This window comes from Octopus sinensis, linkage group LG20, assembly GCF_006345805.1.
Source record: "Octopus sinensis linkage group LG20, ASM634580v1, whole genome shotgun sequence".
Lineage (NCBI taxonomy): Eukaryota > Metazoa > Mollusca > Cephalopoda > Octopoda > Octopodidae > Octopus > Octopus sinensis.
Window position 1 is genome coordinate 28,923,814 of NC_043016.1, and position 15,568 is coordinate 28,939,381.

Here is a 15,568-nt window from a genome sequence, read left to right on the forward strand (position 1 = left end):
GCAATAGCAGGTATTCTGTATTCCTGATGAAATGACCTATTCATCACATTTAATTAATTATGTATAAATTATATTGTTGATGATTACACTAAAACTGTAGAAACAGATGTAGAACAAACGAAATTTTGAAACATCAAATATGTTAATAATTCAGTGCAATAGCAGATATTCTGTATTCCTGATGAAATGACCTATTCATCACATTTAATTAATTATGTATAAATTATATTGTTGATGATTACACTAAAAGTGTAGAACCAGATGTAGAACAAACGAAATTTTGAAGCATCATTGAGACCTTTAGTTTTCTAGTTTTCCAAGTGTATATGTGTGTATTGTATGCAGCAAAGCAATAATCTCTTTTCTTTCTTTTTTATTCAGTTATGCTGATGTTCGACATCAGATGAGGAAAGAGCTTGGTTTCAGTGAAGAACAAATAGGACCAGTTGCTATAGAATCAGCACCCTCAGAACAGTCTTGCCCAAGTTCTTCAGTTCGTAAATTGTCACCTACTTGTGTTGACTGGACGGCACTAACTTCTGGAGTACAAAGTTCTTCAATATCACGTAATTTCAAATTTATTTAGTTGCTATTCTGTTAAACTTCTTTTACTACTTCTATCTGTCTGTCTCTCTCTCTCTATATACACACACACACACACACACACACACACACACACACACACACACACTCATATACACACCTGCGCATGCGCACACACACACACACATCACATTCTATGTATGCACTTCCTCTATGTTTTGAGAGGTGCACATGTATAGTAGCCAGGTAAATTGGAGAATTGGCAGTCATTGGAGCACTAGATAGAATCCACCTCCTCTGTCTCACCCCACCCCACTGTTATCATTGTTCTAATGTCTACTTCTCTATGCTTGCATGTGTCAGAATATATTTTTTTAGACAGATTATTGCCAGATGCTTTTCCTGTTGCCAATTCTAACTGAAGTAAAATATTTTCCCCCCATGTCCAGCCATGTTTTCAATGGAAATTTGAAAACAAACAATACTTCTTGCATGACAGTGATGTTTGTTTATATCTAGTACACAATAACAAAGCTAGAATACACATGCATGTGCGTGTGTGCATGCGCACGCATGCACGCACAATGAGTGGACATTATGGGTATTACTACATGCATTTTATTAGCAAATTTATTATTAACACAATTTGGCATACAGTAAAATGCTCAATTATATATGATTATGCAATAAGATGTTTATGTAACATTGCCACTTCTTCAGGTAATAATCCATTAGAGATTTATTCGGTTATGTGCAACACTGGGATAATGGTAAGATATAGAACTTTCCAGTAAAGGATAGTTAAATATACTAATTAATTCAGTTAGGGATGGTAGGCTTTGTATAGAGTCATTGACCCATCAAAATCATTAACACCACTTGTTAAACCAATTCATTACTTTCAGATGAGTAAAAATTGGGAGTGTACATTAAGCTGACAGCCAATCAATTTGTTAACTATATGAGCTAGACAGTTTTATCATATTCAGTCCCTTTCAGGGTGGGTATACAACTTAGTCAATTAAACTCAAAGTGGTTAGGGGAGGAAAATTGATAACAGTAGAATGAAGCTGACATCCAGAAAGTCTTATTAGCATTAACAGTGGTCATTGGTGTTACTAGCAAAGAACAAGTTAGAGATAGTGCCAAACGAACTATTCAGACGGTTGTACGTAGCTATTAAGCAGTTTAAGTATGAGATAAGATGAAAAGAAGCCACACTATTGCACAAATGCACACACATGTGGATGCATCCACACACACACACACGTGCAGATATATCTACACTTATTTCTTTCCAGTCTTCCTAATGTTCTTTGCATTCGGTGACCATGTCTCACAACTATGTAACATTGCAATTCTAACACATGCGTCATGCAGTCTGCCCTTCATTCTATTGGAAAAGACTTTTGCTGCGAGCAGTGGTTGTTGCTCCTGGAGCTTTCTCCAAATCCATTCTTACTCTGGCTATTATACTTTCCGAGCAGCCAAAAGCTGTCAACTACTTCTAGTGAGCCATCTAGGCATTCAAGGGATTCTATTTCTGGTGTGTTCATAGAACATATTGCTCCAATGCAGTTATCACATAGTCATGACTAAATGGTAAATGTAGTAAGGTTTTATAAATATGTTACAGTCTGTAATTAACTGTTTCATTACCATATTTCTCCCCAATTACCATGATGTTTCAATAAATTTTCAAAATAATGAAGAATTTAGAGGAATTTAGCAAAATAATTCACTTTAATGTAAAGTATACTAGCATCTCAATATGGCTAACCACAAAGGGTGGGTGTTACTGTAGCTTTTAGCCCCAGGAGATCATCGTCTCCAGCTGGCTTTAGACACACTTTCTGTGCCCTTATGATATTTGCAAAGGGAGGTCATCCCTCTCGTAAACCTAAGTGATACGCACGGACTGCAGTTTCGAGGTAATTTGCCTCTTGAAAGTGTGTCTAAAGCCAGCTGGAGACGATGATCTCCTGGGGCTAAAAGCTACAGTAACACCCACCCTTTGTGGTTAGCCATATTGAGATGGCTAGTATACTTTACGTTGTCGAGCAGTTACTGTTTACATCTTGTTCAGAGATTTATTTTTGCAATCCACTTTAATGTTATTAATTTATTATTTTAAACATAAATTAACATAAAATTGTAACAGAAGTTTTCAATTTAAATATAAAATTTTAAAATGAGAGGTTTATTAAGTAACAGTGGTGGTTGCTTCACGTGGGTTGGTATCAAATGGATTTTTTTATGCGCTATGGGAATATATGAAGAACTATTACTTGAATACAGTCAGCTTATTGTTCTTCAGGAACACACCTGAAAGAGAGAGAAAGTAAATTAGTATTTCAGAAATTTACCTGAGCTAGTGACACACCTGCCTTTTTTTTTTTTTATTATTATCAGCCTATTTGTCTGTCTTTATACCTGTCTATGTCTAATTCTCATTATTTCTGCAAATTCTTTAACACTTCAGCTGGACAATTAAGAATATCAAGTGATGGAGCAGACACAACAGAGAAACCTCATTCTACTCTTGATGAATTAGCTGTGCCAAGTGTGCTGTCCCATCAACAGGTGCATACACAGCCTCCTCCTCCTCAGCAGCAGCAGCAGCAGCAACAGCAGCAGCAGCAACAACAGCAGCAGCAGCAACAACAGCAGCAGCAGCAGCAACAACAACAGCAGTTATCAGTCCAACAACAGCAACAGGTACAGACACAACAACAGCCACTGCAGCAAGTTCAAGCAGTTCAACAACAGCAGCAGCAACAACAACAACCACAACAGGTGCAAGTGGTACAAGCACAGCAGCAGCAGCAGCAGCAACAACAACAACAGCAGCAGCAACAACAACAAGTGGTACAAACTCAACCTTCACCTAATACACAATACCAGACAACATCACAAGCACAGCTTTCACAACAGCAACAGCAAGCACAACAACAACAACAACAAAAACAACAACAAGCACAGCAACAGCAACAACAAGCACAGCAGCAGCAACAACAACAACAACAACAGCAAGCACAACAAACAAAACAGGCTCAAGGAGAGCAACAACTCCCTGCAAAACAGGTCCAACAACCACAATCACAGCAACAACAAGCACAGCAACAACAACAACAACAACAAGCACAATCACAACAACAACAACAAGCACAGTCACAACAACAACAACAGTCACAACAGCAACAACAACAACAACAACCATTAGCAACAGTTCCACTTGCCACCTCTCAGAGTCATCAAATACAGCAAACAGATTTAAGTCGTCAGCAAGGTTTGGCTGTTCCAGGAATGGTTATGATGATGGGTCCCTCTTCTATTCCGACAACTGACTTGGAAACTGTACAGGTCAATTCCGACTTAGTAAGGATTTACACTTCAGATGTAATAACATATCTAATGGATTAATTACTCATCAGCTTGTCTTTTTTGTTTTGCATTGTTGTCATGGCAATTTTATTGCATTTGATCATTTCAGCTCATTTCTTCTTTATTTCTTTGTTGTGTATTTTGTTTTCTTCTGATTCTTTCTATTCTTTGTCCTGTTTCCTTTTTTTCCTCTTTTTTTTTTCTTTTTAAGTTTCCATATTTTCGTTTCTGTCTACATTCTTTGATGATATATCACAGAATCTCTTTTTTAGCCATTCTTTTGCTATATATTTCTAATTTATTTGTCTTGGAGTTTTAGATAACTTTAGAATTGTTTTCTTGTTCTCTTATTTGTGTTACTTTTGCTCCGTTTTTTCTGCTTGAGCATTATTATTATTAGTAATAGTATTATTATTATTATTATTATTATTATTATGTTGTTGTTGTTGTTGTTTTGTCATTGTTCCTATTGTTGTTATTGCCATTTTCATTGTTATCATTATTATTATCATCATCATTATTATTATTATTATTATTATTATTATTATCATTATTATTATTAATAATAATAAGTAATAACATAATAATAATAATAATAATAATATTGGACTAATTTACTACCAGTATGTAGTTTCATCCTTTGGAATTTTCTGTTCAAATCCTATCAAGATCAACATTTGCCTTTCATCCATCTATCCATGGTCAATAAATAGCTATTTGCTGGGGTTGATTTGATCAATTATACCCCTTCAAATTTTGTAACCGTGTACCTGTATAAAATACCCTTAATTTGACATTCATCATCATCATCATCATCATCATTTAGCGTCCGTTCTCCATGCTAGCAAGGGTTGGACGGTTCAACTGGGGTCTGTGAAGTTGGAAGGCTTCATCAGGCCCAGTCAGATCTGGCAGTGTTTCTACGGCTGGATGCCCTTCCTAACGCCAACCACTCCGTGAGTGTAGTGGGTGCTTTTTACGTGCCACCTGCACAGGTGCCAGACAGAGCTGGCAAACGGCCACGAACGGATGGTGCTTTTACGTGTCACCGGCACAGGGCCAGGCGAGGCTGGCAATGGACACGAACGGATGGTGCTTTTACGTGCCACCAACACGGGGGCCAGACAGAGCTGGCAAACGGCCACGAAACGGATGGTGCTTTTACGTGTCACCGGCACGGGGGCCAGGCGAGGCTGGCAACGGGCACGAACGGATGGTGCTTTTACGTGTCACCGGCATGGGGGCCAGGCGAGGCTGGCAACGGACACGAACGGATGGTGCTTTTACATGTCACCGACATGGGGGCCAGACAGGGCTGGCAAACGGCCACGAACGGATGGTGCTTTTACGTGTCACCAGCACGGGGGCCAGACAGAGCTGGCAAACGGCCACGAACGGATGGTGCTTTTACGTGTCACAGGCACGGGGCCAGACAGAGCTGGCAAACGGCCACAAACGGATGGTACTTTTACGTGTCACCGGCACGGGGGCCAGGCCAGGCTGGCAACGAACACGAACGGATGGTGCTTTTACGTGCCACCTACACAGGGGCCAGACAGGGCTGGCGAACGGCTACGAACGGATGGTACTTTTACGTGTCACCTGCACGGGGGCCCTGATGTTGATCGACCTCAATTTGGTTTGATCTTGATTTTGACTGTCTCACTGGTCTTGCCGGGTTTTCTCACGCACAGCATACCTCCAAAGGTCTCGGTCACTGGTCATTTCCTTGGTGAGACCTAAAGTTCGAAGGTCGTGCTTACCGCCTCGACCCAGGTTTCTGGGTCTACCTCTTCCACAGGTCCCCTCAACTGCCAGGGTGGGTGGCACTTTCGCACACAACTATCTTCAGCCATTCTCATCACATGACCATACCAGCGCATACATCTCTCTTGCACACAACACTGATACTTCTTAGGTTCAACTTTTCTCTCAAGGTACTTACACTCTGTCGATTATGAACACTGACGTTACACATCCATCGGAGCATACTAGCTTCATTCTTGCGAGCTTACGCAAATCCTCAGCAGTCACAGCCCAAGTTTCACTACCATGTAGCATGGCTGTACGTACACATGCATCATACAGTCTGCCTTTTACTTTGAGCGAGAGGCCTTTTGTCACCAGCAGAGGTAAGAGCTCTCTAAACTTTGCCCAGGCTATTCTTACTCTAGCAGTTATACTCTCAGCGCACCCGCCCCCGCTACTGACTTGGTCACCTAGGTAACGGAAACTATCAACTACTTCTAGCTTTTCTCCCTGGAAAGTGGCGGAAGTTGGTCTCAGAGCATCTTCAGTGTTAATTGTTCCTGAGATCTGCCACATACAAAAACCATCTTCCTAGTTAGCCTTCTTTGACATTGCTGCACCTCTTATGTGTCCATAGCTTACACTTGGTGCATCTTATAGAGTTTCTACCTACACCTTTTCTACAGATCGAGCAGGGCCATCTACCTGAAGGCGTTTGTGATTGGTCTACCTTCCTACTTATAGGACTTGGTTTTGGCTAGGTTGATTCTAAGGCCCTTCGATTCTAAACCTTGTTTCCATACCTGAAACTTCTCCTCTAGTTCTGATAGAGACTCAGCAATTAGAGCAAGGTCATCAGCATAGAGGAGCTCCCAGGGGCATCCTGTCTTGAATTCCTCCGTTATTGCCTGGAGGACTATGATAAATAGGAGAGGACTGAGGACTGAACCTTGGTGGACCCCAACCTCTACCCTGAATTCTTCACTGTACTCGGTGCCAACCCTCACCTTACTAGCAGCGTCTCTGTACATGGCTTGTATTATTGTTAATGAATGAATGATCTAATATAAGAAATTATTATTAATACTATTATTATTAAAGGTGGTGAGCTGGCATTTTTTTCTACCTTTACCATTCTGGGTTTAAATTCTGCCATGGTCAACTTAACTTTATGTCCTTTTGGGGATGATACAATAAGTACCAGTTGAGTACTGGGGTCAGTGTAATTAGCTTGCCTCTTCTCAAAATGCTGGCTGTGTGCCAAAATAGATTTGAAAAAAAATTTATTATTTCTCAATCATAATACTAGTGGAAGACTGGAATGGCATTTTAGATGCATGCTGAGACTGTATTGTAGGATAAGCTAATAGGAGAGTGGAATCTAAAACCTTAGCACATCTGTTCAAACAGTTCCGGTTGTGCTACAATTTCTGGATCTCATAAATGTACCACTGTGGACAGAAAGAACTGCTTCAAGTTATCCAAAATATATTTAAGTTAAGTTTTTGTAATGTCGACAGAGTGAAGGATGCTCACAGTTTCAACTGGTTGGCTGCACAGTCCTCTAGCTTATGAGCTGCTTGATTGAGCTAGATTAATTGCATAAACAGAGCTGATTACTGGAAGCTGAACAGATTTTCGTTAGGACACAAAGTCCACAGTAACTGATTTAGTGAATTAGTTTGGCTGTAGTCAACAGGGGTGATCATTAACAATTTGTAGTGGAGTTCCTTGAAGATGGGATTAGAAGAGAATTTATAGTATCTAAGTAAAGAAGTAGCAATAGAGAAAACTAAATTATAGGAGAAACTCATGAGTAAATTAGAAGAGAGGATTAAGAAAGATATCATTACTAATGTGTAGCAGAAAGAAGGCTCTCCACTTCAGTCATTTCTTCAATGTCAAACATGGAGGTTGTGTTGTCTGAACTAAAATTTATATTCTTAAATATAAAAGGATAGAAGCTATTTAATATAACTGTGTAACAGATGTTTAGTGTTGGTAATAAAGCAACACTTCAGTCTTTGATGGAACCAGATCAGAGACTTGTTACTTGATTCCAGGCAGATGTAAATGACTTTGCTCATCTGTTCAAGGTGAGTGATGAAACAGATATGGTCATTGTTCTCAACAAAAGAAAGGAAATTGAAAAGATATCAAAAGTAACTGAAATATAGTTGGTAATAAATAGCTATACAAAAATTCTGTCTTCAATGATCTGATCTAAAAACTATATATATCAGGCTTGTTTGCTAATGTCTTAGCAGACATTTACTACCGCTTGCAACATGATGGGAAAATTAGCTGAGGGCTGGTAGTATTACTGAGAAAAAGCTTAAGCAAGTGGAACATCATTGATCATATCTAGTTTATTATTGCATTCAGCAGAGTTAAAGATTTTGTCTAAGGTGCTAGCAAAGGGGTTGGCACTTTTTGTCAGTACTATGGTCAGGAAAGTGCAATTTTGCATAATCTTGAGTTATCCATGACAGCATTCACTTCACATAAGACTTTATAGTGAGGGTGAGTAACAAATCTAGAAAGTTTCAGTTAAGTTGACCATTATTATTTGGCAGCTGTCCTTAGTGCTATTTAGACTGGGTCAGTTCAACATACAGCAGAATCTTTTTGGTGGTTAGACTAAATGAAAGCCTATCAATTGTCATGTTCTATCAAAGACACCATTTGTCATTCCTTCTGTATGTTCTGTCTCTTGAACAACTGCTATGGAAACTGAGGGTATTAAGATGCATCTTGTTTGAACTGTGATATGTAAGAGCCAGGTTGGCATTTGCTGATTATGTCACCGTAATATGATTGACTCCACAGGAGCTAAGGTGGTCAAAACCATTCCAAAGGAATATAAAGCAGTAACAGGAGCACAAATTAACCTGGGCAGATTAGTTGACTTTACATCTCAGCACATAGAATGGCAATTCCATACCATAGTACCATAGTAGAGCACTGACCAATAGACCGGTTGTTTCTTAGGATTTGATGTTGTCCAGACTTCCAGTGGATAAGAACAGAATACTTTGACAAGACTGGAGCAAATATTCTGCCTTGGCTGATGATGTATTGGCATGTATTGAGATCATGGTATCTTCAGAGATTTCTGGTTGGTGAATAATTTTTCTGCAAGTCACCTCTTAAATGGAAATAAAGTTCTACATTAAGCAGAGACTAAAACTGAGTACTTAACATCTGGAATATTGCCAGGCACTCACAGTCCTCTACTAGTCTGATAGAATGACCAGTGTAACTTCTTCATTAGCATTCCATAGAAGTCTAGTGGCATCAAAGGATGCCAAACATTCCTTACAAAAATTTGTGTATTGGCAAGAATGAAATACCTGGTCTGTTTCTGAGCACTTTAAACCCAAAGACAAAAGATAACTTTCAGAAATCTTTGGTCTGACTGCCCTTCTGGAAGGCATTGCCAGTTCAAGATTAACTCTACAAGCACAGAAGTGCCATCAACTGAACTTGTTTGAAATATATATTGTATTTGAATATATAAAGGTAGCATTGTATACATTTATCACCTGCTTGACTTTTTGGTGATAGCTTCATCTGTTCTTAACCACCTGTCTGAAATGCTTGTTGACTGTTCTGCATGTACCTTCTAATGTCTGGGTATTACTGACATGTGCATCTGTTGAACTGTTATCATCACTTCCAAGATAGATCAGGATATCAGCAAGTTTTGTGTGAAGATCATTCAATCTGGAAGTTTGGGCTATCCTTGACTTGTCTTGTGGGTCTCCTTGGTTGGGCCTGGGTGGCAATCCTCATCTGATTTCTCTGTAAACTCTACATACACACACATGCAAACGCACACCCTTCTAACCTGTCTCTGTAATGTCTTCTTGTCTGTCAATTTTCTTATAGGAAAAGTTTGTTGTTAGTGTTATTGTTGTTGTTCCTTTTATACTTCTTGTTTTATATCCTGTACTGTCAGGTCCAAACTATGGTCCTGAAGCACCAAGAGGGGAGAGGTCAATATTAGGCGAATTAAATTTCAAACAGTGCAATCATCTAAACTGCATAGATATTGATGTTGCCTGGGATATAGTGGCTAAACTTTTCCATTCCATCCTTCATGAACCCTAGTACTCCTATGACCACTGGTATTATTTCAGCCTTCATATTCTAGGTGCATAGCCTAGCAGTTAGCCAGTTGCATTCATGATCACCAGATTGGATGGTATATTATGTTGTTGAGCAAAGCACTTCATTTCATTTTGCTCAAGTGCTGTGTGGAGACTGGCATACCAAAGAATAGATCCAACATTTCCTCTGTGTATAATAAAAGGCAACTAAAAGAGATTGAGGTAGGATTTGCACTCTGACCTTGTAAAACTCTCACTAGCAATGGCTACCCAAATGGACCTATGGGCTGGAAGATTGTCACTTGAGTGGTGTGAAGGTGTCTTCTGTCAGAAGTAGAGAATCACCAACAAATGGTGGATACAGCAACACACTGTTACAGTGCATACCCACATGCTGCTGCCACTGCTTCTGCTGCTGCTGCTGCTACTACTACTACTACTACTACACATTCCACATCTTGTTAATTTTGATCTCCGAGTCTTTGTACTTGGTCAACTTCTCTAGGTTACTTGGAAGTTTTTTTCCTTTTTCTTGAAATTATTGTTATATATCTCCTATCCTTAATAAGAATGTCAGGCTTGTTGGTTTTTATTTCTCCCTCAGTGTGGTGGATGGGGAAATCCAAAAGATAGTAGCATCCTTATTGTCAGTGACTATGTTTGGCTAATGTTCATACCACTTCTCAGTGGACTTGGTTTTATACCTCATATTTTCCGGCATCAGTAAAATCACTGCCTTATGCCTGTAGATGACTTTGGTCATTGATAGACACAGGAATGCAGAAACTATGTGGTTAATGGTTTCTTCATATTTTCCACGGATCTTGCACTATAGATGTGTTTCATCCTTGATGGTGTGATGCTGATAGGATCTGTGCAAGATTCTGATCTTGTGCAATGATTGTCAGACCTTCTGTCTCTATTTCCAGTTTAGCACTTTTAAGCTATTTGTGTATGTTCATTCAATCTTTTTGCATGGTTCCAAGGTGAAGTACATATTCAGTATTCTGCATCAAGTCATATGACCTTAGGCAGACAGAGAGTACCTTTCACAGGCTGTTGGCAGTTCCATTTAGTGCCAAGTTTTGTAAGGTTATAGTGTTAAATGTCATATTTGATTCTTTGATGTGTGTTATAAATATGTTGGGAATAGAGCCAAGAGATCTAAATAATATTAGTACAACTTCAGTTGGTATATTTAATTTTTGGATTTGGTTTGCAAGATTCTTTATATGAGTTCGTGTGTTGAAGCATATTCTGTTGTGTCTGGGGAGAGTCATTTTCTTTTTGTGCCTTATAATTTAACACACTCACCAGTAAAATTTCCACTTATTTCTTATTTTTATTTTCCTAAAATTTTCGTTGCATCTTGCAACCTTTTCAATAGTTTTGACTCTGTCCATTATTGAAAAAGTTGCAAGATGCAACGAATATTTTAGGAAAATAAAAATAAGAAATAAGTGGAAATTTTACCAGTGAGTGTGTTACATTATTCAGTTGGTATGTTTCACACTTATGAAAGTGAAACATTTATAAATGTTTCACATTTATGGATTTCTGAAAACTTAGCAATTTTCTCATCTGCTTTCCAAGATATGTTGTGATTGTCCAGGATGGTTACATGTAGCACTTCTATATCTCTTTCTCTATCACAATAATGTCAGTCAGTGGTGCTCTATTTAATCATTTTGCCAGAGGATCTTTCTGTGATCGCCACATGATTTTATGAATCCATATATTACACTACAAATATATTCATAAATATTCTTACAGAGTTTGTATCAACACTTAGTTCTAGGTTGGACTCTCAGTTTCCTGTTTCAGCTCACCCTTTCTCAAACAATCTCATTACTGTTAAGCTTTTTGGGTGTTATATATTATTTTCAAACTGGCTATGCTGGAGCATTCTTTTGTATTTACTTCGGTTTTCTGCCATGACACTGTCTCTCCTTATAGATATTCTTGTTCTCAGTCATTTTTTTTTGTTTTAACTATGTTGCTGCATTCTGCAGTATTCTGCAAGTGGTTCACTGTTACTTGCAAAATACTGGTCTAATGATCTATGTTCATTTTCAACACATTTTCCAGTGTTGATTATCCCTTGTTGCCTGAGCAAGCCATTGAAAGATACCAGTGCTTTGGTGCAGTGCTTTGTACTCTATCATCAACTTGCCAGTATCTCCATCAATGTTTTCAATCTCTTCCTTAATCCAATTAAGAGTGGTGGTGCTATAGCACATCACTACCATGGCCCAGCTGCTGATGCTGTGATTAAATTTCTGGAATCTAAAGTGTTTTACGATAAAATTTTCATTCTTGTTAAACATGTATCTCTCATAATTGTCTTCGTTATTCTGTCTAGAATTTGATCTAATTCTGGGATACCCAAATATTTAAAACAGTTGCATTCAAAACCCCTAATTCTCTCTTCTGAGATGGTAGCTGAATACCATTGCATGTCATATTCTTACCTGCTTTTCTGATTAACTACTGCACATCTTGAAATGTCAAACTCCACTCTAAAATCCTGGCACATATAGCACACACCATGTTACTTACTCTCTCTCTGGTATCCCATACTACCATCTTTATCTTTTTTCCAGTTCCTCCCACCCACCTTTAATTAATACATGGTAGCAATGTATCTTCTCTATAGAAAGATACCTGTGCTTGTCCTTTATTATAATTTAACCTTTCGGCACCTGGCATAAAGCTGCCTCCCCCTCTCTCAAATATGTTCCCACTCAGCTAAAGGAGCTTTAATATTTTTTTTCCTATATTGGAAGTTATTTGGCAACCTCACTAGCAGCATGAAAAAACCACCTAGTACACTCTGTAAAGTGGCTGGTGTTAGGAAGGGCATCCAGCCATAGAAACGATGCCAAAACTAACATGAACTCAATGCAGTCCTCCAATTTGTTGGATACTGTCAAACTGTCCAGCCCATACCAGCATGGAAAACGGATGTTAACTGATGATGATGATCAATTTAGACTTCTAACTTAGAAAACAGGTTTATGCCATTCATAAATAAAATGTTAATTTCTGGATCTTCCTTTCCAAGTTCATTTTCCAGTTTTATATAATATCATTGATGATGGTATTAATAATAAGGCGAAAAGTAGAGAAGAAAAAGAATTTCTTTGGAAAATGCAGTTTAATGGATCCCAGACTTTCCTTTGCAACCTATAGGTTCATCTTCCAATGTGGCATGCTAGATGCTGTGATATTGATAACATTTTCAGCAGTGACAAACATTAACAAACACTTGAAAATCCATGGATAGGCTTCTTTAAAACTGGCCCGTATACTCAGGCCAGTACATCCCTTGCAACTATGCAACATGTATTTAATTCAAAGTGATCTTTTATCACATACAGCCCTTTCCAGCACCCTCTTTTGCTCCACAAGTAGCAGATCATTTAGTAACAGGTGTTTCTCTGTAAACATTCTTGCTCAGAGCATCCGCTGTAGATTTAAACTTAAACCTGCATGGTAGTTCCCTACCACTGTTCTTTTGATCTCATCTTTCATATTGAGAGTTGTTCTGTTCTCAGCCATTCATGTGGATACTTTTAGATAGTAATCATTAGAACTCAGTGCTATTTTTACATGTAAGTGAGAGTAGCTCTTCTGCCAGAACACTTGAATCAAATCCAGATGCCTTCCAAAACATCTTTTGTTGTTTTGGAATTGCTTTTTCCAATTTCATCTTAACTTCTTTAATCCATCCAGCTCCACTTCTGTACTTGTCCAGAACTTCCCAAATATCAGTCTGGAACCTGGTAACTTCAAGGTTTAGCAGGAACATGTCCCCATTTTCTCCAAATAATTTTATGCACACTTATATTTGCTTTGAGACCAACAGGCAGTTTTCTTCAAATTCCTTTTCCTTGGCAACACGTCTTAATCCAGTTTCCCTAGCAATACAGCTCTTAATCTTCTTTGCATTAACATTAATACACACCGTTATTTTCATCTTGAATCCTATAGTTTTTAATCCAAACAGCCTGTCTAGTCTCCTTTTATCTCCTGTCTTATTCTTCAATTGCCTTTGAAACCAAACATTTATTCTACTCGAGTCTGTTGGTATCACCATTCAACCTTCTTTTCTCAGTTTAGCCAGTTTCATCATCTTTTCTTTGCCACTTTTCATTTCTAGCCTTTCTTCAAGTCTGTATGCCAGCTGCCCATATCAGTCTTTGAATATCTGATATATTGAATACAGCAATGTACTTCAATGCTATTTTGACCATAGCAGTTTCACTACACCCCAACGCTCCTTTTTTAACATAGCAGACATTGAAAGGTTCAAAATTTTCTGCTTGTCTATATTGTTCCTTAAGTTTTTTTCCATAATCCTTGAAATTTAATTTCTCACTTCTTCGCCAATAATAAATCTTCTATCAACATCACCATCACCATTATCATCAATGCTATCTTTATCATCAACACTACCACTACTATCATCATCATCATCATTGTTCACTAGATGTTCACTCCTGTTCAAAAATTTTTTTTGCTTTCATTTCTGCTGACTGTTGAATATTTTGCTAGCTATGGTTCCTGCTACATGGTAATCAACTTCCACACCAGAAAGCCAATTACTTTTCGTTAACTTGTGGACCTAACCCACCAGTTTATTCTTGGAATTGTTGATCATACTGAACTCTTGCCAAAACCAGTGGGTTCTGGTTCCTGTTCCACTATGACCATCAACCAGCGGCATTTAAGTTCCATTTTATTGTCTAGCTTGCTCTACTTATGTCTACCACCAGTTTTGTTTTAAGTTATAGTTTTTCTGTGACTGCAAATCTTAAGACTTTTTGCATGTTTATTGTTAGTGATATTGATACCCCTGTGCCAAAAGCTGCACCCATTACATCTTTGGGGTTGAAAGTGGGTGCCTCAGACACCATTACATGTTCCAAATCAGGCACTTCAGATCCCATATTATAGCGTTACATTTATTTTAATTTAATTTAGTGGTTAAACATCATTCATATTGAGAATGAGTTTATTTATGTATTGAGAGGGAGAATTTCACTTCTTGGTGTTTTATACATATATATATTTCCCTGACATTATTAAGAAAAAACTTGGGCTCATTGATCTGAATATGCAGCAATGGGGTGTGGGAAAGCACTTTCTTTTGTTACCTGTTGTTGTTGTTGTTGTTGTTGTTGTAACATTGGCACAATGCCAAACATTTGTAAAAAAATAAGTAATATATTGGCCTTAATGTATAATTTTTGTTTTTGAAAGAGTGAGAGAAGGTGATTGATTTTGGTTATTTTGTGTATTTTGATTGATTCTGTTATTCACATCTTTTGGCAAATATTAATTACAATTCAATTCAATTACGTTAATTACAACACAATAGAACTGTCCAAAAGTTGGCATCTTCAGTTTGTGTTAAGTGTTCTTCAGATCAATTACAGAAAACATCATCATTAGGTCAATAGGTTTTTTTTTTGATATCATAATGAATCTTTTATTTAATAATGTCTTGATGTAAGTTGTGAAGTTCTTAAATTTTGTGCACAGAAACGCATAACAGACTTCTTTTGGTTTCTGTCTACTAAATCCATTTACAAGGCTTTGGTCATCCTAGGATTATAGTAGAAGATGCTTGTTCAAATGCTATGCAGTTGGACTGAATCCAAAACCATGTGTGTAGGAAGTGAACTTGATAGTCATGCCTGCATACACATTTGGTGATCTTTCCAGTGTTGATACTATATAAAAAACACCGAACACACAATGGTTGACATTAGGAA

At 38.0% G+C, this 15,568-nt stretch overlaps 1 protein-coding gene across 10 annotated transcripts in view; it reads left to right on the forward strand.

Annotated features, from left to right (window-relative positions):
* The window catches only part of LOC115222634 (circadian locomoter output cycles protein kaput), a 129,043-nt gene that overhangs the window by 93,605 nt on the left and 19,870 nt on the right, over nt 1–15,568 (forward strand). For 3 of the 10 annotated variants that reach the window (XM_036511723.1, XM_036511715.1, XM_036511721.1), the window contains 2 exons: nt 382–566; nt 3,026–3,942. In XM_036511723.1, coding sequence (XP_036367616.1) covers nt 382–566; nt 3,026–3,942 — 1,102 coding nt within the window. The remainder of the gene's footprint in view (nt 1–381; nt 567–3,025; nt 3,943–15,568) is intronic. The other 7 variants (XM_036511718.1, XM_036511719.1, XM_036511717.1 and 4 more) reach the window with 7 other exon arrangements.